The sequence below is a fragment of the Diabrotica virgifera genome, chromosome 10, assembly GCF_917563875.1.
Source record: "Diabrotica virgifera virgifera chromosome 10, PGI_DIABVI_V3a".
NCBI classification, from domain to species: domain Eukaryota; kingdom Metazoa; phylum Arthropoda; class Insecta; order Coleoptera; family Chrysomelidae; genus Diabrotica; species Diabrotica virgifera.
Window position 1 is genome coordinate 142,919,834 of NC_065452.1, and position 27,085 is coordinate 142,946,918.

Here is a 27,085-nt window from a genome sequence, read left to right on the forward strand (position 1 = left end):
CTTTAAAGTTACTTTAAAATGTAAATAATAAAGTTTTTAATCAAAAGCAATCTACAAAATTACTATGAAACCGGCCGCAACTTGATTTTGAAAGTGATACAAAAAGTAAACATATTCAAATGGGTCCATAGAATTTGAATTTCGAATTTAATTAATTATCTAAACAAAACACTATACTCAGTTTATCTGTGAAAAAATCATCCTTTAAAGAAAAAACCATTTTTTTAAAAAATGTATAAGTAACTTTTTATAGGCAAAATAGCTATTTGTATAACAAGGGAGGAAAGTGCTACTTTTCCTCCCGAGAATGAAGTTTACTGCCCGACGCGTAGCGGAGGGCAGTAATCATTCAAGGGAGGAAAAGGCACTTTACTCCCATGTTATACATATGGTTTTTCCACCTTCCTCAAATAACAAGTCATTTTTTCATTTTTACTTAATTTATTTATGTAACTAACCAACAAAATTTATTAAAACTAAAACTAACAAGTAGGTACAATATAACTGTCAACTGTCAAATATAAGTCAAATTATTAATGTAAACATTGTTAAATCAAAATAACAATTTACTGTTTTTTATCATTCTGCAAACTACTGGGTGTTTTATAAATAAACGTTAAAATGTATAGATACTTAAGTAATAAAAAAAGATATTGCACAGGGCGTCAATAAGTTATATTTCATGAATGAAATACTATGACGTCACTTTTACTTTTCCTCCCTAGGGAGGAAAAATATTTTCCTCCCTAGGGAGGAAAAGTACAACTTTGCTCCCTACAATCAGGTCCGGAAAAGTATACTTTCGGTAGAGGTGGGTGGAAAAAATATTTTTTCACTTTTGTGTTTATTTAAAAAAAACAAAGCAAAATTAGTTGTACCTACGTCTTCAAGGAATTATTGTTATCAGATATCACTCATATCGTGACGAGACATCACGTAACGCGACAATTCGTAACCACACAAATGGTAACCGACAGTTCGTAATGGAACAGTTCGTAACGGGATAGTTCGTAACGTCGACAGTTTGTAATCGCGACAGTTCGTAACTATACATATTAGTAACGGACAATTCGTAACGTTAAAATTGAAGTATTCTGTTTATTTTTGTTAACGTGGAAACTAACTTTTATTACAGTTACAATTGAAATTATGTTTATCAATTTAACGAACAAATTCAACACATTTCATATTTCGTGGAGAAATAAATTTTTAAAATTGTCTTAAAATATATATTATTTAGTAATATAAATGGTATTAATTTTTATAGTAAATACTTCCTCTCTTCTTCTTCTTCTTTCTAGCTTGATCGATCATGCTAGTAGGCTACTGCCTGTTCATTGCCATCAAGTCTTCCTTGGACGATGAGGTCCAGCATTCTCGCTATCGTTTTGGTGGTCTACATTGTGGTCTTTTATCTACTGGGTTATTCGTTTTTGCACTTTTAATGAGTCTGCTGTTCTACATTCTCTTTATACAGGGTGTTTCATTGGTAAAGTAACATACGTTAACTGTAGAAAGAGAATACTTAGGCGGTCTCAAAAATACCATACTTAATGGGTCTTACTCCATTAATAACAAAGATACTGGGTGTTTTATCTATTTTGCCATTTTCTAAATTGGTTCATAACTTTTTGACCACACGGTATATTCATTTTATATTTGACACGCAAATATCATTTAAGGCGTAAAATAAATTAATTTATTTACAATTGTAAAAAATCCAGGTCCAGCTTAAAAAATATTGGAAAAATGTTCCGACCCCAAAACAACACCCTGTACATTAAATTTTTTTAAAATGGATTTTTTAGTTGAAAAGAGGATAAAAAACTAAATTCAGTGGTATACTTTCAATTTTCAGCAAAATGATTTTTCTGGTGAAATTTGGAATTTTAATTATGAAATTAAGTGAATTGCGAGAGCTCCAAGTAGAAAAAAATTGAAATGCAGCTTACAACTTGTCAACCACACTGTATATTGATTTTATATTTAACACGCTAATATTCTTTTAGGTGTCCAGTCAATTAATTTAATTACAATTATAAAAAATCCAGGTCCGGAATAAAAAATATTGTATAAATGTTCCAACCCAAAAAAACAGCTTGTATATTAAATTTTTTTAAAATGGATTTTGCATTTGAAAAGAGGATGAAAAACAAAATTAGTGATATAGTTTGAATTTTCGGCAAAATGATTTTTCTGGTAAAAATTTGAATTTGAATTCTGAAATTATGTGAATTGCAAAGCTCAAAGTAAAATAAATTAAAATATGACTTAATTTTAATTAATACCATTACTTAATCTAAATTGGTAAAATACTAACATTTGCACACATAACAATAATTTTTGATGACCCCCTCTGTGGCTCAGTGGTAAGAGCGCCTACCTTTGGATCGAAAGATCCGAATGGTCGTGAGTTCGAATCTCACCATGGTCAGAAATTTTTCGTTTATTATAAATTAATAAATGAAAATAGTTTCTGCCCTTGTGGGATCGGTACTCACCGGAGGGACCGCAAACGTTCGAATACAATTAGCGTCTCTTTGCAAAGACAATGACGTCGACTTTGCAATGTCACAAGACACTTACTCAACACACACAGTACACAGTACACATGACGCTAGGTACCTAACTACAAAAATTTACCGTACCTGCGTATAAAAAAAATAATTTTTGATGGTGGTAATTTTGAATAACTACTTTAGTTTTGAATAGTGATTATGCTGCAAATTTTCGCTATTTTGTTATAATTTTTAGCTATTTTGTTGATTAAAGTGATGTATTCTTTATTGACCCTTTATTATTTATTCATTATTTAAAGATGAATATTCGCCAAAAACTATTTTTCACACATAATAAAAAAAAAACACTAAAATATTAACATTTTACCAATTTGGATCCAATAATTAAAATTAAGTCGCATTTTAATTTTTTCTACAAGAGCTCTCGCAATTGACATAATTTCAGAATTCAAATTCAAAATTTTACCAGAAAAATAATTTTGTCGAAAATTCAAAGTATACCACTAATTTTGTTTCTCATCCTCTTTTCAAATGCGAAATCCATTTTAAAGAAAATTAATATACAAGGTGTTCTCCGTTTAACGTTTTATCTGCTCTAGCGACTCAAAATAGATTAATTTACGACTGCATAATCGATTTTTTGGCCAAATGTAATATTTTTCTTTAGTTGAAAAAAAAATAATAATAATTTGTTTTTACTGTTTACCTTTGTTTTCTCTCCTTTATATGTTTAATCCTATTTACCGTGGCCTAGTTTTCCTGTGTATGTTTTATATTATAATGTCCTGATGGGCCCCTGGACGTGAAGCGTGTGACCCATGTTAATGTGTATGTATATATATTTTCTCTTCTTTTCACTAATTGTTGTATTGATTTCCAACTTTAAATTTATCTATTCTGGTCTATTCAATTGCAAAAATTCATACTTTTCACTGCTCCTAATGAAATTAAAAGATCATGTAACTGGCTGTATGGCAAACTGCCAAAGCCATAAAATATATATATATATATATATATATATATATATATATATATATATATATATATATATATATATATAATATATATATATATATATATATATATATATATATATATATATATATATATATATATATATATATATATATATATATACAAGGTGTTTTTTGGGTCGGAATATTTACACAATATTCTTTAAACCGGACCTGGATTTTTCATAATTGTAAATAAATTAATTGATTGGACACCTAAAATAATATTCGCGTGTTAAATATAAAATCAATATACAGTGTGGTTGACATGTTGTAAGCTGTATTTCAATTTTTTTCTACTTAGTGCTCTCGCAATTCACTTAATTTCCGAATTCAAATTCAAAATTTCACCAGAAAAATCATTTTGCCGAAAATTCAAATTATACCACTGAATTTGGTTTTTGATCCTCTTTTCAAATGAATAATCCATTTTAAAAAAATTTAATGTACAGGGTGTTTTTTTGGGGTCGGAATATTTTTCCAATATGTATTTTTTAATGCGGATCTGAATTTTTTACAATTGTAAATAAATTTATTTATTACAAACCTTAAATGATATTTGCGTGCCAAATATAAAATAAATATACAGTGTGGTTAAAAAGTTATGAACCAAGATCCATTAAGTATAGTATTTTTGAGATCGCCTAAGTGTCCTCTTTCTACAGTTAACGTATGTTACTTTCCCAATGAAACACCCTGTATGTTTGTTCCAATACCTTCGTATCTGTCTCACCCACCTTTCTATGTCCTGTATTCCACAGTTTTGTCTGATGTCTTCACTTCTTATTCTCCTACGTAGAGTTTTGCCATACATACTTCTTAGTGGTCTCATTTCAACTGTTCTTATCATTTGTAACGTTCTATTTGTGTCTGATGTTGTTTCTGCCGAATATGTTATAATAGGTCTTATTGTTGTTTTATATATTTTGACTTTGCTTTCAGTATTTAGATATTTGTTCTTCCATACGATTTCTTTCAGGAATCCCGAGATTCTAGCTGCTTTGCTTGTTTGTTCTCTGACCTCTTTTGAGAGATTTCCATAGCTTGTTATTTCCGCTCCAAGATATTTTAAGTGATTCATCTGTTCCATAGTTTTGGAGTCAATTTATAATTTGCATCTTATCGTTTCTTTGGAAATTATTAGGCACTTAGTCTTCTCGGTGTCGATGAGCATATTTAGTTCTTTAGCTTTAGTATTGAATGCATGCAGTAGCCTTTGGAGATTGTCTTCAGAATCGGCGATAAGGACAGCATCGTCAGCGTAGCAAACAACTCTAAAGAATGTGTTACCCATCTTAAATCCATCGGTTCTGCGAAGGTTTTCTATTATTTTGTCCATTATTAAATGAAATATGAAAGGGCTCAGTGAATCGTCTTGACGGATTCCTGTGTTTATAACTATGTCTTCTGTTGTCAAATCTCCTACTCTTATTTTTGTTTTACATTGTTTGTTAATATCATGTGCTAGGTTATTTAGCCTGTGGTTTAGCGTTTAGCCGTTTTTCTCCCAATATTTCTAACACGTCCTTTAATCGCACTCTGTCAAAGGCCTTGGTCATATCGACGAAACACATATATGCAGGTTTATTAAATTCTATGGATTTTTCCATAGACAGTAAATACATTATTATTTAACTGTTTTTGTTTGCTTCATTATGTTTCTCACTTTTACAGTTTTACAACTTTAAAGAGATAATTCAAGATAATTTTTTTTAATTCTTTAGTTGTCATATTAACAAGAATGTATGCAAAAATATGTGCGAAATATATCTAAAAAGAAGTGGTCTTAAAAAAAGTAAATTAAAAGTAAAGTCATTTTACATTAAATTCAGTAATGCTAAATTTTCTAAGAAACAAATTAATTGTTGGTGTTACGAATATGTATAGTTACGGACTGTCGCCGTTACGAACTGTCGCCGTTACGAACTGTCGCCGCTACGACCTATCGCCGTTACGAACTGTAGCGTTACGAGATGTCATGGAACCCCCTCATATACCTTTTAGAACCTTTAAAAACCTGTTTAAGGTTTGTTCAGCAGTTTTTTTTTCTTCAATGACCTACTAGTTTAAAGAATTCGTAAACACATTCTGACTCAACTCTTTTACCCTAAGTACCATGTATTGTATATATAATTTTAAAATAATAATTAATGCCATTTGATTATTGCTTGATAGAAGTTATTGCATGTCTGAGCATTCAAAACATTTTGTTAGAATGGCGATAAAAATGTGTGGAAGATTTCCTTTAATACATACATCTACTGTATTTTTCAATTGTATGAGTAATAACCCTTATGTATTTAGGCACCAGAATGGCATAAGATGTCCGTACCAAAAAACTTACCCGATCAGGATTTGAGGATAAAAATCGCATGTAGAATGGATAAGCCTCTTAATATGAAGCATTGCGGTTATTTGTACGCAATTGGGAAAAATGTCTGGAAAAAATGGAAAAAGCGATATTATGTACTAGTACAAGTTTCTCAGTATACCTTCGCGATGTGTAGTTATAAGGAAAAGAAATCAGAACCTTCTGAGATGATGCAACTTGATGGATATACTGTTGATTACATCGAAGCGTCTAGTGGTAAGATTATTTTTTCAATTACAGATTGATTTTTTTCATCCATTCCACAAACGATGTACCATAAATAATAGATATATGTCTTTTATTTGAATTGAGTAAAAAGCTGCTATTAGGTATGTATGCTTGGGGTTTCCTATAACTCTTTTAAATGCTGCTAATAATATAATGCGTTTATACACTTTCCTTGTATCTTGTAACCTTTAGATTTTGGGCTGCGACGCTACCATTACATCAAAAACGAATATTTGTATGACTTTTTAAATTAAGCTGGTCTATGTCACTCGCAGCGAGAAGTGCGCTCCATTTTTTGGAGTAGGGACATCTATGTTCCCTTAAAGTCAATCCGTTAACATAGGTCTAGTGTCAATTCAATTTTAATATCAAAAAAATGTATAACGAAGCCTTTAACAAGCATAATGTGGGCTAGTTTCAACTACAAGTAGAATAATGAACAACATACAAGTAGAATGTTTCACTGAAGATGGTCTGAGTAGACCGAAAAAGTTCTGGAGAATTTGTAATCGATTTGGATGATTTTTAAGTTTTTCTTCACTTCTTTGTTTAAAATATTAGTTGCCACTTGAAAATCTTGTAGATTTGAAGTAATTATAAATTATATAACAAGCAATTGGACTTCCTACGTCTTAGGTTTTTACCCAACTGGACTGGAAGTAGAACGGATGTCGATATTTGATCACAAATTTTAATCATTTTTGCCAAATTGTCGGTCATAACTTTTTAATAGGAAGTGATAAAATCCGAAAGTATATGTTTGTTCTCGTCTTGCTAAAGCGCGTCGAATGATATATCACTTGTAATATTTTGGCGAATTTAAAACATTATTTTAGGTTGCAACTTCCAAACCTAAAATCCGAAGTCAAATGTCTCACCTTTAATAGCATCTTTGGATTATAAACTCTCAATCGACACCTCATTTGTTCTATCTGTTCTAATAATGTAGGAGTTGTGTTTACGGACAGACGGACGGACGGACAGAAATGGATAACTAAAAGTTTTCACCATTTTTGAAATGTTTTATAATGGGTTTAAACAAAAATAGACTAGCTAAACGGCTTACCACTTTAGAAGGGTGGTTGCAGATGTCAATTGCAATTTTCAAAGTAATTCTCATGAAGGCAATAGGAAAGCAAAATAATCTAATATTATGTGATGTTTTAGAACTTTATTTTATGCTCATTCTGCGCATCTTAACTCTTTCTGTTTTCTGAACAAAAAATATTTGAGTCGTCGAACTAAGGCACATCAGAAGTGATTAACCTGGTACGGACATGTCAGAAGAGCAGACAAAAAACGTTGGATACACAAAATAACACAGTGGAGCCTGGTAGAAAGAAAGAAAACTCCGAAGGTCTTTCAGAGATCGAAGTGGACTAAGCAATGGAGAGAAGAAATCTGCAGGAAGGGGACTGGCAAAACAGAAAGAATTGAAGAGAACGGTTGAGTGAAGGAATACAGTGAAAACTGTGGAAATCCTTAGTATATATTATTATGAACTAAGGCACCTTTTCACAATTTTTATAATGTTGTAGTGCTAACACAATCATTGACAAGTGGGGATGGATGCCATTTTGTAAGAATTTTAAACGGGATCATATGGCAAGTAATTTTATGGATACGCACAACAGGCCGATAAGACCTAGGCCATTTTTGTAAAATACAATCATAAGAATAACTAATTATTATAATTATTTTAAACAAAACTCAAACTTAAGTGGTATATAAAAATTGTTAACTACTCTGAGGGACCTGGTGAACAATATTCCTCTATTCACTTCCCTTTCATGCTCTTCTTTTCGAGTCCCTTACTTTCACTTGTTTAAGGTCTTCCTCCACTTTATTAATCCACCTCGTTCTGAGTCTGACTTTATAACGATCGGATGGACAAGAGGTCATGAAGGCTGAACCAGAAGGATCAGGACGATATTATTGAAACCTCTATACTCTGGGTATAGAAATTTTTGAAGAAAAGAACTGACGAACTATGGGGAAAATAGGAGAGAAGAGATTTAAGACAAAAATGAAGAGTGGCTTAGCTCAGAAAGAAAAATCAAAAAGGCAAAAAGACACTAAATCTCAAGTGAGTATTCGGGCTAGCTTCAATACACCGAATATTAGCTTTAGAGATATAAAAGGAAATATTTAATTATGCAATGATAGTAACTAGGAATAAAATGAGACCGGTTAATACAAAAACTGAATACAACTAGGTAAGACCACTGGAGATAGACCGAGATAAAAGGGACGATAAAGAGAGAAGAAAATGGGCGCCAACTCGGACAGCTCAACTTCTGGGGCACAGTATTTGAAAGTTCACTCTACTTAACTGTAGCGAAAAAGAAAAAAAAACCTAAGTTTTGGGTCCAGAATTTAAACAGCTCGAGATTTTGAAGTAACGAACGACAGGAACTAAATGACACTGGTCACGACCACCTGAAACACAAAAAATACTAAATACTAACCTTGTCTTGCTATATTATATACTGGTGATTTAGATTGAAATAAAACATCTACCTTAATAATAACAAATATATTAACAATAACTATATTATATATGTTAACAATTTACATATAACTCTAGAAGCACAATAACAGTGGTAGTGGGTGGTATAAAGGTCGAACAGGACCAAAAAGCCGCTACCAAGCAAATATCCAGTACACACTGCGCTAATCAAAGGTATTAATAATAAAATCCAAAAACAAAGTCCGTTAGAATAGCACAAAGTTCTTACAACTAAAAGTTAGTAATATTTCCTAAATGAGCTTGGCTGAAGTGAAATACACGAAAGAACAACAACGGTTACCAAAAAATAAGTATTTCACCTAGCAAAATAATAATAATTATATAATGAGTTGGTCAGTGACTCTTTATATCCTATTTAGATAAACAAACCTACCAGACATATTCCCTATTTAAAACCCTCGACGAAAGTTTTGCCCCCCGCTCCCTATTAAATTTTAAGATACAATTATTTATAATGATTATTAAACAATACCTGATTTTATTTATTTGAACAAACTACTACTTATATTGAATCAAAGAAAAAAAATAACAACGACCTAAAACCCTATCTATCACGAAAATATGTACTCTACTTTATCGTATGCATACAATAAGTTACACTGTACGAAAATATATATGAACCAGAAGTATATAAAAAGGTAAACAAACTTAGCTTTTACAACAGCCGGTTGTTAAAAGGGGCAAATAGTCCTTTATGAAAAGTCCTTAGGAAGATCCTTCAGTCCTACAGGAGTCCTACAGTCCTCAGGAAAATCCTCTTGGCACAACAAATCTAGTTGGCTGCTGTGGTGGATTAAGTCCTACCGAAAAATCGTGGATGTTGTAAAAATCAGGTACATAATTAGCGTAATAGAGTGACGTTACGTGACTAAATAACTAAGTGGCGGAATCTAAAATAAAATTTATCAAATTTAATTACATCATTTATAACAGTATTTATACAGCACAAGTTCACTGCACTGGAATCCAAAACAAAAAACTCAGGTTAGGTATACATATGTCATGTCAAAATTTCTGAAGCTTACTTCAATTCAGACATGACAGGGACATGCGCATTAGATGGGCGTGACAGAAGGCTGTGTAGATACTACTTGTTGAAACCTTTTTATTTATTACCTTAAAAAAAGTGAAAGAAGAAGCCTAATGATAAGGTATAAAATATATTGGAATTTAGGTTTGACAATATAAAAAAAAAACTTGACCTTGTATGCTCTTTGCAAATATTTAAAGGATAATATGAGTTATAATTTGGAATTTATCTGGTAAATTAATCTAACGAAATACCTAACTACAATGATGCATTGGATTTCACAACGAAGGATGAGAGATATATAAATGTATTATGTACTTACTGAAACTAAGGCAGGCGCCAGTAAATCCACTTCTGTGATGCGAAGAAGTCCAAAAACATATTTAATTTTGATTGTTCCGACGCCCTGAAGGGCACTAAGGATTATGAGAAAGAAGAAGAAGAATTTTGATTGTATAGTTTTTGTAGATGGTATTAGCTGACGTTTGAGTTATAGGTATTTGTATTTGACTTGCATCTAAAGGTTCCAACTCCGCCACTTAAAAATGAGAGGAACCTCAATATCGGCGTCTGCCTTTGGCGATACGAAAACCACGTTGCTCAGTCGGAAGAGGTGTGGGCGTGGTTCTTTGGGTTGGGCTTCTGTTGCAATGAAAGATGTTAAATGAATAGATAATGATACGTGAATAGGGCTTCTCAAAAGACAATAGACAAAAGATGGATAGATAACAATTAACTGATGGTTTGACACTTAAGCTCAAATAAAACGAGAATACTGAATACATAAATCAACAACAAAGGGCGCCATTAAATTTTTACCGATTAAATTTAAAAAGGAACAATTAACAATACATAACTCTACAACAAAGAAATTAGTAACTCTACTACGACAAAACACAAATGTTCTAGTCTTGAGCTGTAAATAATAATTAAATAAAATGCGACGTAGTACGTTTCAATGTAACATTTATTAAAATACTCAATAAGGTATTCTCAACAAGGTAATACTCAATATTTACGTAATATACACAGAGAGAAATAACTATAAAATTGTTGACCAAAAAAAGAAAACTTCAAATATATTGACTTAATATTATTTGGTCAACACAACATAGAACGACAATAAACGACGTAGAATAGATGACTATAATTTCTAATGACTCTACTTACTATACTAAAAAACTGAATAATTGCTCAAAAAAAAATTAAAAATAGATAATTAACACTCATATTTCTTCATCTATTTGACAATAGAAAAAGCATTTTTTTGTTTCTATAATAATAAATATTATAGTAATTACACAAAAAATTGCATATGTAATGAAAATGTCTATAGCTTAAATGATCACCCATTTAAAAATGAAAGAATAATCAATAATGACATAAACTTCACACTAAAAGTATGATCTACTTTTTCAGAATGTCACTATTACAAACTGAGCGAAAACATAAAATTGATGAACTTATTCCGCAAGAAAATCACAAAAAGGTCTTTGCCCTGGACATGCGAAAGGCATCTCTACTACCTTCTTCAGTAAGTAAAGGATGAGTAACTTAAAACAGATGTCAGAGGGTAGCCCATGTCACAGACGTCCCTATCGGCTAGGTCATATACCCAGCGGCAAAGTCGAATTAAAAGGAGTGACAAAGAATAGCTTTTCCCACCACAGTGTCATGTGGACGTAGATATTAGCGGTAGTAACTTGATACCAGCCCTGTGAACAAAATTAATTATTCACAGCGAGTGTTCTACGAAGAAAATAGTTTTTTAAAGACTTACCAGACGAATCCAGGCTGATCTTAAGATCACAAAATATTAGAGCTCACTACATGACTGAGACAACTCAACTCACTGTATCAAAGTTCAACTCACAAGAATGACGCCGATTTTTTAGAATTTGTTCTTTTTATGGACGTTTGGCGTCGCGTTGATGGGGGTGGGGCTTGAACCAATCAAGATCATGGAAAACTGTGCGAGATATTTAAAAACAGATTCGTTAACACTCGTAAAGGGCTTAGCAACCCTAATTCTTAAATGAGTTATGATATACAAAAAAAAGTTAAATTCTAACATTTTGCGTGAGAACGCCTCAATCGATAGCACCTATGTTTTTCTAAGAAAAACACGTCGATATAGATCCTAAAGTCTACAGACAATTAAGTAGAAGCCGTGAAGAGATGGGAACTGAATTAAAATCTACACTCAGAAGACTTAAACGTTACACCTTTTCTTCTGGGATCGATTAGTTTTCTGGTCGTAACTAGTTTAAGCATTCTGTTCGCTGCCATTCTTTCTACATATCCCAACCATCTGATCCTTTGCGACTTGACGAAGCTGGTAATGATATTCGTTGTTGGTTCTTCTCTCCCACCCGTCTTATGTCTTCCTTCCTCCCTAGAGTATCCTCTTATGCTTATGCTACTGCTGGTCTAATCACTATTCGGAGTTGCCTTCTCTAGAAACATATTTTAAATTCATTTAGGCTATTAAACTGCCTAATCTTCTCCCTTTTGCTATTCTGGCATCGAGCTCCCATTTCTCTTCTCCATTTTCATCGAATACTACACCCAGACCCAGGTATTCAAAATTGTCCACTCGTTTAAAACTATAACTTCTACTACTTGGAGATCTCACATTAAAATCTTTTTTTTTTTCCTTTGGTCCCTCCCGTGTTCATGTATTTAGTTTTGTCTTCTTTAGCTCTAAACCGAATTTTTGTGCTTCTTCAATAATGTTTTTAACAACTCTTCTTAATTCTTTCGTGTTTCTTTCTAAGATCACTAGATCATCACCGCTCTTTTTTTATGATTGTGTCTTCCACCTTCATGCTACATTTTCTAATTACAGTTTTTAACACATCTTCTATCTTCTATCTTCGAGCCTTAATCTATTCATCTTTGGACATAGACCTCCCCTTCTCTTTTCCATCTTGATCCGGCGTGCTTTTTGAGATCGTCGTTCTATCTCATCTGAGACCTTCAACACATATCTAAATTGAATAATATAATAGGTCAAGGATCTCCCTGCCTCAAGCATTTTGCAACCGAAAATTGATCTGAAATGTAATCGTGCCAAGCAATTTCACAGGTTGAGTTATTTAGTGTCATTTTGACTAGTCTGATCTGATCAATTGTTTTGGTCTATCCAAATATCCCATTGCTCGATACATTTTGTCTTGAAGAAAAAATGTTTTTGATGGAATAGTAGCAACGTTAAAATGTGTAAAAATATTTGTCGCTTAGTAGAATACTAATTAATTGGTTTGTGTTTATTTTAAAGCCAACTTGATGGTGGGAATGGGTAAGCGTAAGTTACCATTTTTGTGTATGTCAACTAGTGGATATTTTACGTACTCAATGAAATATTTCCAGACTTGGAAGGAGGTAGATATTTCTTTAATGCCGTCAAGGAAGGCGACAGCATTATATATGCTAGTGACGATGAGAACGAATGTCATCTTTGGGTCATGGCGATGTACCGAGCAACTGGACAATCTCACAAGCCCACACCTCCGCTTACTCTACAAGATAAGAATTCTACCATTTCGAAGATTCAGGGAGGTAAGTAAATAAGTAACCACGACCCTCCTAGTATTTCTTTCATTTTGTTTTGTCCTTTCACCAATCAATAATTAATTGTCTTTATGTTTTATAGATGCTGACAGAGCAAGGAAGCATGGAATGGAGGATTTTATATCTGCCGATCCCTGTCAGTTTGATCACGCTTCTCTGTTTAAACTTTTCCAAAATCTTACGTTGGAATATCGGTTAAATGATCCATACTGTTCATTGGTAAGTTTTAGGCTAAATATATACATGGTATTATGGTGGTCCGATAAGTACTTACTGACCAACGGCTTCGGGCGGATGAGTTGGTAAGTGGTAGGGCCCTCTCTTGTCCTGGAATTGAGAAATTGATTCCGAAGGCGGAAGAACAATAAAACTATAAATTAGTCAACGGCATAAGGATGCAGAAAGCAAAGGAGAACTACTGCAGTAAATGCCTTTTGGCACTCCTAGTTTTAACTATCACGGCTGTAAATAATTCAAGTCAAAACATTAATGATCATGGATCTCGGAACCCAAGATCCGGCAAGAGAGGACAATCTCAAGACTGTAGGGCCTCTCAGGTCGTTAATATGCAAAATCCTTCCAAAATAGCCACATGGAACGTCAGAAGCATGTTTGAGTCAGGTAAAATATATAATGCCATAAAAAAATGAAAAAAATGCAAATCAGCATCCTCGGAATAAGTGAAATGCGGTGACTGGGATCAGGAGAATGTGACGTAGATGGATATCAAGTGTACCATGCCGGAAATACCGATCCCAATCACTATAATGGAGTTGCAATCGTAGTAGCTATACACTTAGCTCAATCAGTATTAACTTATATACCCATATCTGACAGAGTAATGCTAGTGAAATTTAGTTCAAAGCCGTTCATTGCCAATCTAGTTCAGGTCTATGCCCCAACATCATCCAGTGATGAAGATAAATTAGCATTTTACAAAGATCTTACTGATGCTCTAGATCTTGTCAAAGCAGCAGAAAATACCATAGTCCTCGGAGATTTTAACGCTAAAGTCGGCAAAGGACGCTGTTTGAACATTGTGGGGGATTTAACATTAATAATAAAACATGGCAACTTTAGAGTGCTATTAGAAAGTTCTTTTAAAAAAAATTGTTTTCCTATCCTTTCGTTCCACCCCATTATCGAGTAAGGAAGCCTGCTATAATTTTTTTCTTCTTAAAGTGCCCTCTCCTCAATGGATAATGGCTACTAAAATTTCAAACTCTTCTCTGTCTTCAGCTGTTCTTATTGGCTGTTCAAAATTTAGCTCTGTCCATTGTTGGTTGTTTCTTAGACACAACAGCCATTTTCTTCCTAGTCCTCTTGATAGCTCTTTTCACTATTACATAGTTGGGCATATTGGTACGATGTTTTTCTAACTTTCACTGTGTTGAAACGTTTCCTTGCCTTATCTATGCAGCATTTCATTATTTGATGTATGCGATGTCCATGAAATCTTACTAGCTAGAACTAGTAAGCTGAACAAGGACCATGTCGGCTCGGAATCCAAGCTGATCGTTTCCGATGAATGTTTCGCACTTTTTATAGATTATGTACAATTTTTAATAGGACATCTACAGCATGACTCATAAAGCTTATCAGACGGAACTCCTTGCAGTGTTGTTGCATTTATACCTAATTTCGGTTTTCGGAATTTCTGGTCATTTGTTATTGTCGCCCCATCTTCTTGGTTCTTCTCGTATGCCGTTAAAAAGTATTTTGATATAGTTTTCCCATTCTTTCAGTTATTCAGACAAAATAGAGTATAATGACATCTTTAAAGCCCATAAGTGAAATGTTTAGGCAAAGACTAAAATTGTTACTAGTGTGTGAACATCGGCTCCCATGAGTCGAGCTGGTATATTTTATATCGGGCAGTTTTAATCTTTGCGCCGATTTGGGACATTTTTAAAAGACCTACCTGTTTCTTGGGCCGAAATAGGCACTGCCCTAGTAAACAATGTCAATTTTTAAAAAAAATCCACGAGGAAAGAATTTCCTGTAGTTGGCTGTATACCATTTATTACAAAAAACCATGAAATCCTTTAGAAAAGGTATATTTGTTAAAATCCCTATACAGGGCTACATCATAAAACAAACAGAACTAGTTTTCAATCGGTTGACCGATCATCATCAGTGTTTTCCTAAAATGTGTATAACCTGATAAAATGATGCAAAGTATTTAAAATTTTGACTACGATTTTAAAAAGTTATAGGTTATACTCACTTGAATCAAACATGCTAACCACCAAAGTAAAAATATTTGGGTAGAAATCCTTTAAAATTAATCCGTCATAGGAACATATAAAAATGATGTGACTTTACACATGGATGTATAAAATATCCAAGGTTTCACGCTCGAGGTACCATTGAGCTAAATTTGACTTGTTCACATCATGGCTGTGTGGAAGCAAGTGACTTTGATAGCGGAAATTATGAATGGTGGCATGACAGAAATGACAGTTCCACATGAAGTTAAAATTTCCCTGTTGGTATTGTGATATTTATTGTAAAGTTTGTTAAATTATTAACAATAAAACAGTCGCTCCCACTATGGTAAATATTCTGTTAAAATGAAAATGAACTTGATGTAAAAGTTAAAATATTTGTAATGAAAGAGATAGGCAAACCACATTACAAGTTAGAACGAAAACTTAATAAACGTTATCAAGCCCTCTTATGAAGACATCTAATGCTTAGAAAAGCAATTTTATGTTGATATCAAGTTTTCAATTTTATTCGAATGGTTGGAAGTTACCGTAGTATGTGAAAGTACCATAAAAGATCACAATGGAGGAGACACAGATGTAGAAATGTCTCAAAATCAGTGAGGGATGTATGAGACAAGCTCAGATTCATGCGACCATTTCCCAGGGTCCCTGCAGGCTACCCAATCAGAACTCTAAGGGTTCGACAAAACAGACCGTCATATGATATAGTCAACCATAGGAGAGAGGGTTGAGTGTTAGAGGTTTATGAGATTATAATGGAAATGTGACATGAACGGGACCCAGAAAGAGCAGTGAGACTATTAAATTTAGTTATAATGTGAATAGATGGGGTGAAGATAGTCATGGAAAATTATGGATGAAAGTTTAGAGATGGAGATGTATGTGGGTGATGATAGCAGATATTAGTTTGTATGCGTATCATTTATCATTGGATAGATGATAATGGTTGGGTAGAGATGAATAAGAAAGAAAATCATTATGGATTGTGCCAAATCAACTGTAGATGTAACTGTAGGAAAGTGATGGAAGTAATAAAGAGGTGGAAGTAATATTGTAATTGAGAAGAAGTTAAGAAGAAAAGAGTTGTCGATGAAGTGGGTGAAAGTCCCGGTTGAACAAAACATGGCGGTTGACACAATTTGGACTTTTTTGTTTTTCTTTAACTATTTCTAGGTCCTCGTACAAGTCCAACTTTAAGAAGTCATTCTGTGGGATGTTGTGTAGAAGAGAGACGTCATCTGGGATATTCAGAGTATGATTTTTCTTTTTAAGATGTTGTGAGAAGGTAGAGGTGTTCTCTCTTTTAGTGTGTTCAAGAGAGCGAGAAGCAAGTGATCTACAAGTTCTTCCTATGTAAGTGGCATCACAGTCAGAACATTGTAGCTTATAAACACCACTACGATTCATATAGTTGATAATATCTTTGGAGTTGGATAGGGACTGTCCTATGTTGTTGGATATCTTAAAAGAAATTTGAACATTATCAACTGATCTTTTTATAATATTTAAAATATCCCCAGACAGTCTATCTTCATGGAAAGGTATGGAAGCATAAGTAGGTTTGGTTGTCAAATCCCTACGGAACGCAGCATGTCGTAAGACCCTGAGCTGTCTTTTATGAATGAGCTTGCTTATGATGTGTGGATCGTATCCGTTATTGTAAGCTATTTGACGTAGTATATTTAATTCTTTCTTATAGTTGGGTTGTGATAAGGGGATGGTTTCAAGACGGTGTATGTAACTGTGAACAACAGCAAGTTTGTGTGACATAGGATGGTTGGAAGATGATGGAATAACATGGTCGGTCTGTGTTGGTTTCCTACAGATACTGAATTCGAAGTGGTCATTTAATCTGGTAGTAGTAAGGTCGAGAAAATTTATTGATTGGGAAGACTCTAATTCCATAGTGAATTTAATATTGGGGTGGATTTGGTTGATTCTAGAAAGTAATAGTTCAGCTGTGTTTGAGTTACCTGAGATGATGAGAAAACAATCATCAACATAACGATACCAATGGAGAATTTCAAGATTTTTCATGATATGAACGGATTCTAAATGATCCATAAAAATGTCAGCTAGAAGAGAAGATAGGGAACTACCCATGGCTAAGCCATCAGGTTGTCTGTAATATTTATTGACAAGACAACATTGCAGTAATTGAATAATTGAATTGGTGGTAGAAATGGTAATAGAACTTGCTCTTAAAAGAGAGTGTACCAGATTAATAGTTTCTTGTTTTGGGACCGAAGTAAAAAGATTGCTAACATCAAAGGATAGCATGGTAATGTTTGGACGAAGCTGAATTTGTTGGAGATTGTTGACAAGGTGACTTGTGTTTTTGACTGAGAATCGAGGGGTGAAGTTCGTCATGTTGTTAATAAGATTGAGTATAAATTTTTAAAGAATGGAAACAGGAGTGTTTATGAAGCTAACAACTGGACGAATGGGAATTCCCTCTTTATGTATCTTAGGTAAACCATACAGTCTGGGTCTTAGAGGATTGCTGGGTATCTTATAGTAAGGTGCAAATTGTTCAGAAAAAAATTCTGCAAAAAGTTTAAGGTTATCTTTGAGTTTGTTAATAAATTTTTTGGAAGGATCTTCTGGAAGTGACAAGAAATTATTATTAGAAAGAAAGGTAGTGACTTTATCAATATAAATAGTTTGGTCTAGAATTACCAGACAATTGCCTTTGTCTGCCTTGCTAATTATTAAATTGTTGGATTTGACTTTATTTTTAATAGATTTAAGAGTTTTAATTTATGTGTTAATTGGTATTTTTGTAAAAACTTACCAATTGTTTTTTTTTTGTAGGGTTGGTTTAGTCCTGGTCAAGTGTTTGTGCTAGACGAATACTGTGCCAGATACGGGGTTCGAGGTTGCTATAGACATTTATGTTATTTGTCAGACCTTTTAGATAGAGCAGAGAAGAATTTAATGATCGATCCGACGTTGATCCATTATAGTTTTGCCTTTTGCGCCAGCCATGTCCATGGAAACAGGTTTGTAGATTATGATAGGGATGAAATAAAGCAATTAATTGATTACAACAGTAATAACTTTAGACCGGATGGAGTTGGGAGTGTCACGCATGAAGAGAAGGAGAAGTTTCAAGAAGTTAAGGATCGATTACGTGTTCTACTAGAAAATCAAATTACGAATTTTAGGTAAGATTGGCGAAGATAAAGCTTGTCCCAGCAAATATTCGCTTAAAAATTGGAACGAATTAGAAATCAATTAATATAAACATAGATTTTATATGAATTTTGTAAATTCTTATCAAATGTATTTATAAAAATTTTTCTAGATTTTTCAGAACATCTACTGAAGGTACTGACTAGGTTTTTGTATTACCTACATTTTTATTTTTACGCTTGTTTTAATATGTATAGTCTAGGCGCCAAATAGGGTTGGTTCATCGTGTCATTTTCAATTCTAATGGACAAACTCAACGGTTTCTTATGGATTTTTGGCTGCTGATTAGGAATTTCGAGGGTGGATTTCGATCTGAGTGGTGAAAAAATTGTTATAAACAATTTAATTGTCTATAACGCTCTGGCCCACAAACTAAAAGAGATAAAAAAAAATGTTTCAAATGAAATTTGTTCCTTAGTAAAAAACGAAGAAAAAACTTGAAACAAAAATTTCTAAACATCCCGTATTTAAATAGTTCTTATATTGGGTGAGATACGTGGATGATATACAGATGTTTTACAGGAACTAACAGACAACTTGACCAATCTCTATCATACATTAATTCACTTCATAGTAATTTTGAGTTTACAATAGAAACAGAACAGAACAATTCCATAAACTTTCTAGATGTAACGATTACCAAACTACACAACAAACATGATTTCTCCGTACTTGTTCAACTATACACAATTCATCATCCCATCCTACACAGCACAAATTAGCAGCCTACCATAGCATGATACATAGACTGACAGAAATTCCCATGACAAAAAATAACTTCGAGATAGAACTAAACATCATTAAACAAATAGCAGTAAACAATGGCTATAACGAACAAACAGTTAACGCAATTTTAAACCAAAAACTCCATAAGAAAGCCCTGAAATTAGTGTATCCACCACCACAGAAAGAACCCAGTACCTTCTGCCCTCTCACATACATTGGCAAGATAACAACAAAAATAGCCAGATACATAAAAAAGAAAGGAATAACACCAGCTTTCAGAACTAACAACAACTTAAGTAAATATATTAAGAACAATAAAAGCCGAAAGAGAAAGCAACTACAGAGTGGTGTGTACAAACTAACGTGTGGTGACTGTCCGAAAACTTACATCGGTCAAACTGGCAGAACCTTTGACAAACGGATAGAAGAACACAAAAGGGCCTTCAACAATAGAAAAACAGACACTTCTGCATACGCACTTCACCTTCTAGATCATAATCATTCTTTCAATGAAGAGTTTCAAATTCTGCATATTCAAAATAAAGGCCTTAAGCTATCTTTTTTAGAATCTATGGAAATTAATAAATTGAAAAATACGGATATAATTCTGAATGACCAACTCGAGAAAAACAGCTCACCACTCCTCAACCTCTTCAGTTAAAGACTTAAAAAGGCAAACACATTGTAAACTATATCACTTGCGAAAGGCACTCTGCCGAAACAGCTGTAGTCACTTAGTTGTAATAATAAATTTTGTGGAAGTATAGAAAACTAACGTTTTCAGTGTTTTATTGTTAGATCGAAGAAAAAACCTTTTACTAAACTTAAATCCAGCAGTTAGAACTCAAGATATTGTAAAAGTAGTGCACAATGCAAATTGCAAATTGCAAAATAAGTATTTTCGAAGCTTTATCGATCGTAACTCGGCTTCTACGCAAGCAAATGAGCCTTGGAAGGTCTTATTTTAAAGTTTAATTAATAGGCTTCCAAACAAAGTTTGTTAAATTACTTAATCTTTATTTGTTTTAAAGTTATATCCGTTTGAAATTATAATTTTCTTTAAAAAAATGTACATTAATTTGTTTATTAGGGTTTCAAGCAAATTTGAGCTATAAACATTTATACTTTAATTATCAATAACCATAGAATAACTCAAAAGGAACATTTTGAGCTTACGAAAATGTTTTTAAGTTTATTTTTGGCCAAGATATCGATATTTTAATAGCGCGCTCTGAGACGCATGAATAGCTCACAGCGTAAAGGTTCATGCACTAACTTCTCGATGCAAATTATAATTTCTATGTATATATACGTTTCTATCTTCATTTTTCATTTTTGAAAATCCTAATAAAATTTTATCATATTTATAATTCTTATCATTAAATCATCATACTGTACCTCGTATCACCTTTCATTCTATTTACTTTGTCTTCTATTTTTTGTACTAAATGAGAAAAAAAAACATTAAAAACTAACATTTCAGAAATATAACTAAAAGTAAGTTGACAAACTTTGTTTGGAAGTCTATTAATTATTCTTTAAAATGAGACCTTGAAAAGCTCATTTGCATGCGTAGAAGCCGAGTTACGATCGATAAAGCTTTGAAAAATACTTACTTGACTGTTAGCCGATCTTGCGCCTGATAGAGCGCCATTAAAATATCGATATCTTGGCCAAAAATAAACTCACGAACATTTTCACAAGCTCAAATTGTTCCTTTTGAGTTCTTCTATCATTATTGTTAATTAAAGTATAAATGTTTATAGCTCAAATTTGCTTGAAACCCTTATAAACAAATTAATGTACAATTTTTTTAAGAGGATTATAACTTCAAACGGGTATAACTTTAAAAGAAATGAAGATAAAGTAATTTAACAAACTCTGTTTGGAAGCCTATTAATTAAGCTTTAAAATGAGACCTTCTAAGGCTCATTTTCATGCTCCGAAGCCGAGTTACGATCGATAAAGCTTCGAAAATACTTATTTTGCAATTTGCATTGTGCAATAATTTTTACAATATCTTGAGTTATAATTGTTGGATTTAGGTTTAGTTAACGTGTTTTTCTTCATTTTTTATTAAGGAGCAAATTTTATTTGAAACATTTTTTTTACCTCTCTTAGTTTATGAGCCAGAGCCTTATAAGCAGTTAAATTGTTTATAACAATTTTTTGACCACTCGGATCGAACCCACCCTCGAAATTCGTGATCAGCAACCAAAAATCCATAAGAAACCGTTGAGTTTGTCCATCAGAATTGAAAATGACACGGTGACCCCTCTGGCGCCTAGTCTAATATACATATACCCTGTTGATCATCAACATAAGGAGTCGAAAAAAAACAGCAATTTTCTATAGTCGGAAAATGTATACGTTTGAAAATTGTTGTTGTCTATGGTTCCAATTCACTGAAGGATTTCTTGACACTTATCAGCCCAAGGTGTGTTCTTTTGAAACTTTCATCTATTGATTCCATATGACTCTTCTTCTCTCCCGTATTGTTCCGATTATTTCATCCCATGTCTGTTTTGGTCTTCCATGCCTGTATTGGTCTTCCATGACTGTCTTGGTTGTTCTCTTTTAATGTATACATATATTGTCGGTTTATACCGTCCTACGACGTTGTCCTATGCCTAAGGCTACGTCCAGACAAACGACAATTTACGGCGCTGTAAGAGCAGCAAAATGAAGCGCGAAATGGGTCCCACGGTGAGTGTAAAGGATGGCCAGACTGAGCTGTAAAATATTGCGCAGCAACATAGCAACATAGGATAGGACCCATTTTTCGCGCTTCATTTTATTGCTCTGCATAAGCGCCGTAAATTGTCGCTTGTTTGGCCGTAGCCTCATAAGCGCCAGTTCCCTCGATTGTTCCAGTCCTCATCAGATAATCCTCTTTCGCTCATAGATCTCCGTATACCACCAATCCAAGATTTTTTCGGCCTTCATCTTTATCGTTTTTCTCTTGGTATCCATCTCATTGTCATTGCCTTTTTAGGGAGTCTTTCCTCGATCATCCTTTGAACGTGCCCGTATCAGGTTAATTGTTTTTCGTCTATGCAGTCAGTAATTGTTTTTGTTACACCCATTCTCTCTCTTATTATTTCATTTCGAATTTTCTCCAACTTTGATGTTCTGTTTGATCGTCTTATTGCGTCTATCTCCTTAGCCTCTAGTTTTCTCTTTTGATGTTCTTTATTCCTTCATGTTTCAGAACCTTTCAGTGCTTTTTATCAACGTATTATAAATTGTTAATTTTCGTTGTTTTCCTGTATTTACTCCACAATATTCCATTTAACTATATAATTATTCTTCTGGCTTTATTTATTCTATTGGCAATGTCATTATCATCTGTTCCTTCTTTGTTAAACAGTTACTCCTACTAGTTGTTATAACCTGCGAATGATTTTATTATTTCATTATTCTTCATAACCAAATCAGTTGTTTCTTCACCAATACATAAATATTGTGTTTTGTCCATATTCATGTGTAGACCCCGTTTTTCATATTTCTAATTTAGTTTGCATATATTCCAAGTCTTCCTTATCATTTGCACAAATTACTTGGTCGTCTGCGAACTGAACGGTATAATAAACAAGTACCTTAGGGGAGTGCATATAGATTTTCACTTCGGAAAAAATCAAACAAGATAGAACTTTTGGTAATTTCATTAAGAAATGTTTAATAAACATCATATCAAAAAGTTCTACTCGCGAAGTGGGTGCTTCATTTTTTATTAAACAAATGAAATGCGAAATTAGATGTTTTTTAAATAACTCCGAAAATATAAATTTTAGAAAAAAACTGACTAGGCCAATGAAAAATTCAGAAAATTTTACAAAAAAATCTTATATAAAGATTTTTCTAAAATTAAATCTGTAGCTTCTATAATTTTTATTTATAATGCTAAAGTCACCCTTCTCACAAAAATTGGCGCACTGTAAACTAGCGTACGGCGAAATGCACGGTTGAGTTATTTTAATGTATTTCTTTAACTGATCGATCAAATGAAATTTTAGAAATTAGACATGAAAGAAGAATAATTAAGCTATATTATTATGGTTATAATAAAAATAAATAAAATGTATGGGCATAAGTACGTTGTGGGCTGAAAGTGAGACTTACACGAATTTTGTTTAAAAATGATTTAAAAATGTGTAACTAATACAATTTTTCTTATAAAACTCTCAATTTTTGCACAACGTACGTTTCAAACATCTTACCAAACGATGTTTCATTCAAAAAAAAATCTCAAAAATTTAATTCAAATTCTACGACGTCTCAAAAAATGTAATTTTTGAAAACTTCATAGTTTTACAGAATTAACACCACTTTAAGACGGTATTACTGAAGTTTGAAGAGGTCTATTACAGTTTTATAAGTATTTTTTAAAGCTTAGGATGTAGGCTTTAAACTGTTCTAAATTATTTTACTTAAGAAATGAAATACACTATTTCTTTTTGAGCAAATTAAGAAAGATAACAAAAATGTAAAACAAAAATCGAAAATTACCAGCTAAAAAAATGTTTATACAAAGTGATCAAAACTTTTTTCTGTAAAACTTACCTAAAATACATTTAATAATAGGCTTCAACAATAATAAATGTTCAACAAAAAATTTTTTTTAGCTCTTATACAGTATGTCTGCGTAACTTCGAACCTATTGATAACTTTTTTATTATCAGTCTTACGAATAAAAGTTATTCTTTATAAAATTCTCTGCATCATATTTGATCTAAGATGCAACCATCAAATATAAAATTTTATTAATTTTATACGTGGTATGTCAAAAAATATAAATTTCACTCAAGAGTAAAGTACCTCTATAATTCACAATATCGAAAATTGTTATTAAGAAAAGTTGTTTGGAATTAAAAAATACGTTTTAGTGTTCAATTACATCCTTCTAATTAAAATATTGTGAATAATAAAGGCACTTAACTCTTAAGAAAAATTCATATTTTTTACATACCTCGTATAAAACTGAAAAAGTTTGATATCTGATGGTTTTATCCTAGATTTTAGACCAGGTAGAGCATTTTATGAAGAATAACTTTTTTCGTAAAATTGATAATAAAATAGTTACAATAATTGAAATAAAATGATGATGGGTATTCGTAATTTGAGAAAAAAGTGAAATTTTTTTTTCGATTAGAATGATGTAATTGTATATTAAAATGATGATGGGTATTCGTAATTTGAGAAAAAAGTGAAATTTTTTTTTCGATTAGAATGATGTAATTGTATATTAAAATATAATTTTTAATTTCAAACAACTTTTCATAATAGCATTTTTTGATATTCTGGAATATAAAGGTACTTTACTCTTTAAAGAAATTCATATTTTTGACATAACTCGTATAAAATTGATAAAATTTAATATCTGATGGTTGAGTTTTAGATTTTTGACTATCCAGAGTATTTTATGAAGAATAACTTTTTTCCGTAAAATTGATAAAAAAGTTTTACATGCGGTTCCTAGCTACGCAAACATACTGTATAAGAGTTTCTGTATAAGAATTTTCAAATTGTAATGCCATATTCAGATTCAGCTTAATTAAAAACAAAATAGAAACATATTTGATCAAAATAAAATGATGAATTCAACGATATTTTCAAAATTATTTATACAAAACAATTGTGATTGTTTAAACAATTAATAAACAATTAGCGGCAAAATCTGCGAGTAGAACTTTTCATTTTAACATGTATATAAACTAACAAAAAAAGTTTTAGAAAAATATAAGCTTGTTTGAATTATTCCGAAACAATGCATATTTTCGTTCTAATTGCACTCCCCTACCTATCTTCATCAATTTGTATAGCCATTCAGTCGCATTTCATTTTCCACTGCACCAGCGATTTTGCTACATATATTTTAAATAATGTTGGGGAAATGCAACAACCCTGGCGTAAACCTTTGTTCACCTTGAACGGTTCTGATGGCAGTTTCTTTATGACGGCAATTGTCATATTCTTGTATGTATTTTAAACAGCTGTTATAAGTGTGTGATTGATATTGGTGCTTTGAAGTACTTCCCATAGTTTACTTAGCGGGACATTATCGTAGGCCTTTTGTAAATCTACAAACCTTAGATGTATTGGTCTATTTCTTTCTATTTTATTTTCAATTATTTGTCTTCCTCTTTTTTCGTTTTTTAATATTTTTGTTTCCCACACTCTTCTCACTGTAATTGTATCTTTTATCTGGTATAAGTGACCCCACAAACTCAGCTGTCGCTATTCTGTAAACTCCAATGTATTGTTACTACCATGTAATGGTCTTTGCCTATTTATGGCCTTCTCTGTACTTTTATATTCATTACTTTTCTTCTATCATTGCTTTAAACTAGTATATGGTCAATTATGGATTTCTTATTTCCATTTTTCACTTCTCTAGTATACATGTGGATTTCTTTGTTTTAAGAAAAACCTACTGTTATCGTTTTACTATTTTCCCTGAGTTCTTTACATTTTTCAGTCATGTCTTTTCTCATTTTTCGTTTTCTGGTTATTAGATCATCATCATTATGAACAGTTTTGCTCCCTTTAACTTTTTCAGCTGACCCTTTTTTCTCTTTTTTGCATAATTCTATTTTTATTCACGTGTTCTCAATTTCTAGTCAACAAGTTTTCTGTCCTAGTTTTGCCGCTATTTCAATAATTACTTCCTCTTTTAGGTGTATTCTTATAAAATTTGTCATATCTCCTTTTATTTGCTCCTCATCTGTAGCAGTCTTTAACCTAGTTACTTCAATATTGTCTCCTTTCGATTCCTTTTCGAGCCTTTTCAATTTATTTTCTACCTCATTTAGACGGCTTTGTATTTTCTAATTTTTCTTTTATTTTCAGGCCTAAATTTTTTTTAATTCTATTATCTCCTCTTTATATTCTCTATTTTGTTTTTTCAGTTCTCTTAGCTCTTTGTATATTTCTCTTAGTATCTGAAGTATTCCCTTCGCCTTGTTCGCCTTGTTCTTCGACTCCTTAGATTATTGAATTATAAACTATAAAGGTTGGTCAGTCTGTAGTACTACTAATACTTATTTTGTGTATGCTATTAGCTTCATTCTTAGTCCAGGGCGCATCTGTTTTGAGATGGACGTTGAGAGGTGACTCAATTGTTTTGCATAAATTGCTTGAAAATAACTCAAATAATAATATTTGAGTTATCCTCCCACTCAAAATGGTCCGGAACATTGTTTAAATAATCAAAATGTCAAAATATGAAGGAAAAATTCGATTTTTTTATTGGTTTTTGATTATAACTTTAAAACTATTCATTTCTGAAAAAAGTTGTACTGACATAAAAGTTGCGTAATTAAATTTCCTACAATACAGAATTAGTTAAAAATTTAAAAAATAGTCACCCTTGTTGCAAAATAGCAATAATTGCGAAAAAAAAAACATACAAAAACAAATATTCGCATTTTACGTTTTTCAACCATTTACGCTACACTTAGGACCTTCATATTTTACCCAAAAAAACTTTATGATATAGTAAAACAAGACTGTAAATTTGATTAAGATCGGTTTAATAGATTTTGCATAATAAATTTTGCAATCCAGCTTTCGCAAAAAAAATTCATTTTTTTAAAAGTTGCAGGACTGAAAATAAAGCAGATAGCAAGTTGAATTTCTTTGCTTATAGAAGTGTACTGTACCTTTCATT

At 32.3% G+C, this 27,085-nt stretch overlaps 1 protein-coding gene across 7 annotated transcripts in view; it reads left to right on the top strand.

The window, feature by feature from the left end:
* Nucleotides 1-27,085, top strand: part of LOC114334073 (calcium-dependent secretion activator) — a 303,401-nt gene that overhangs the window by 180,624 nt on the left and 95,692 nt on the right. For 4 of the 7 annotated variants that reach the window (XM_050641429.1, XM_050641434.1, XM_050641433.1 and 1 more), the window contains 6 exons: nt 5,837-6,119; nt 12,972-12,998; nt 13,064-13,252; nt 13,347-13,483; nt 18,310-18,497; nt 18,549-18,662. In XM_050641429.1, the coding sequence (XP_050497386.1) occupies nt 5,837-6,119; nt 12,972-12,998; nt 13,064-13,252; nt 13,347-13,483; nt 18,310-18,497; nt 18,549-18,662 (938 nt within the window). The remainder of the gene's footprint in view (nt 1-5,836; nt 6,120-12,971; nt 12,999-13,063; nt 13,253-13,346; nt 13,484-18,309; nt 18,498-18,548; nt 18,663-27,085) is intronic. The other 3 variants (XM_050641431.1, XM_050641435.1, XM_050641432.1) reach the window with 2 other exon arrangements.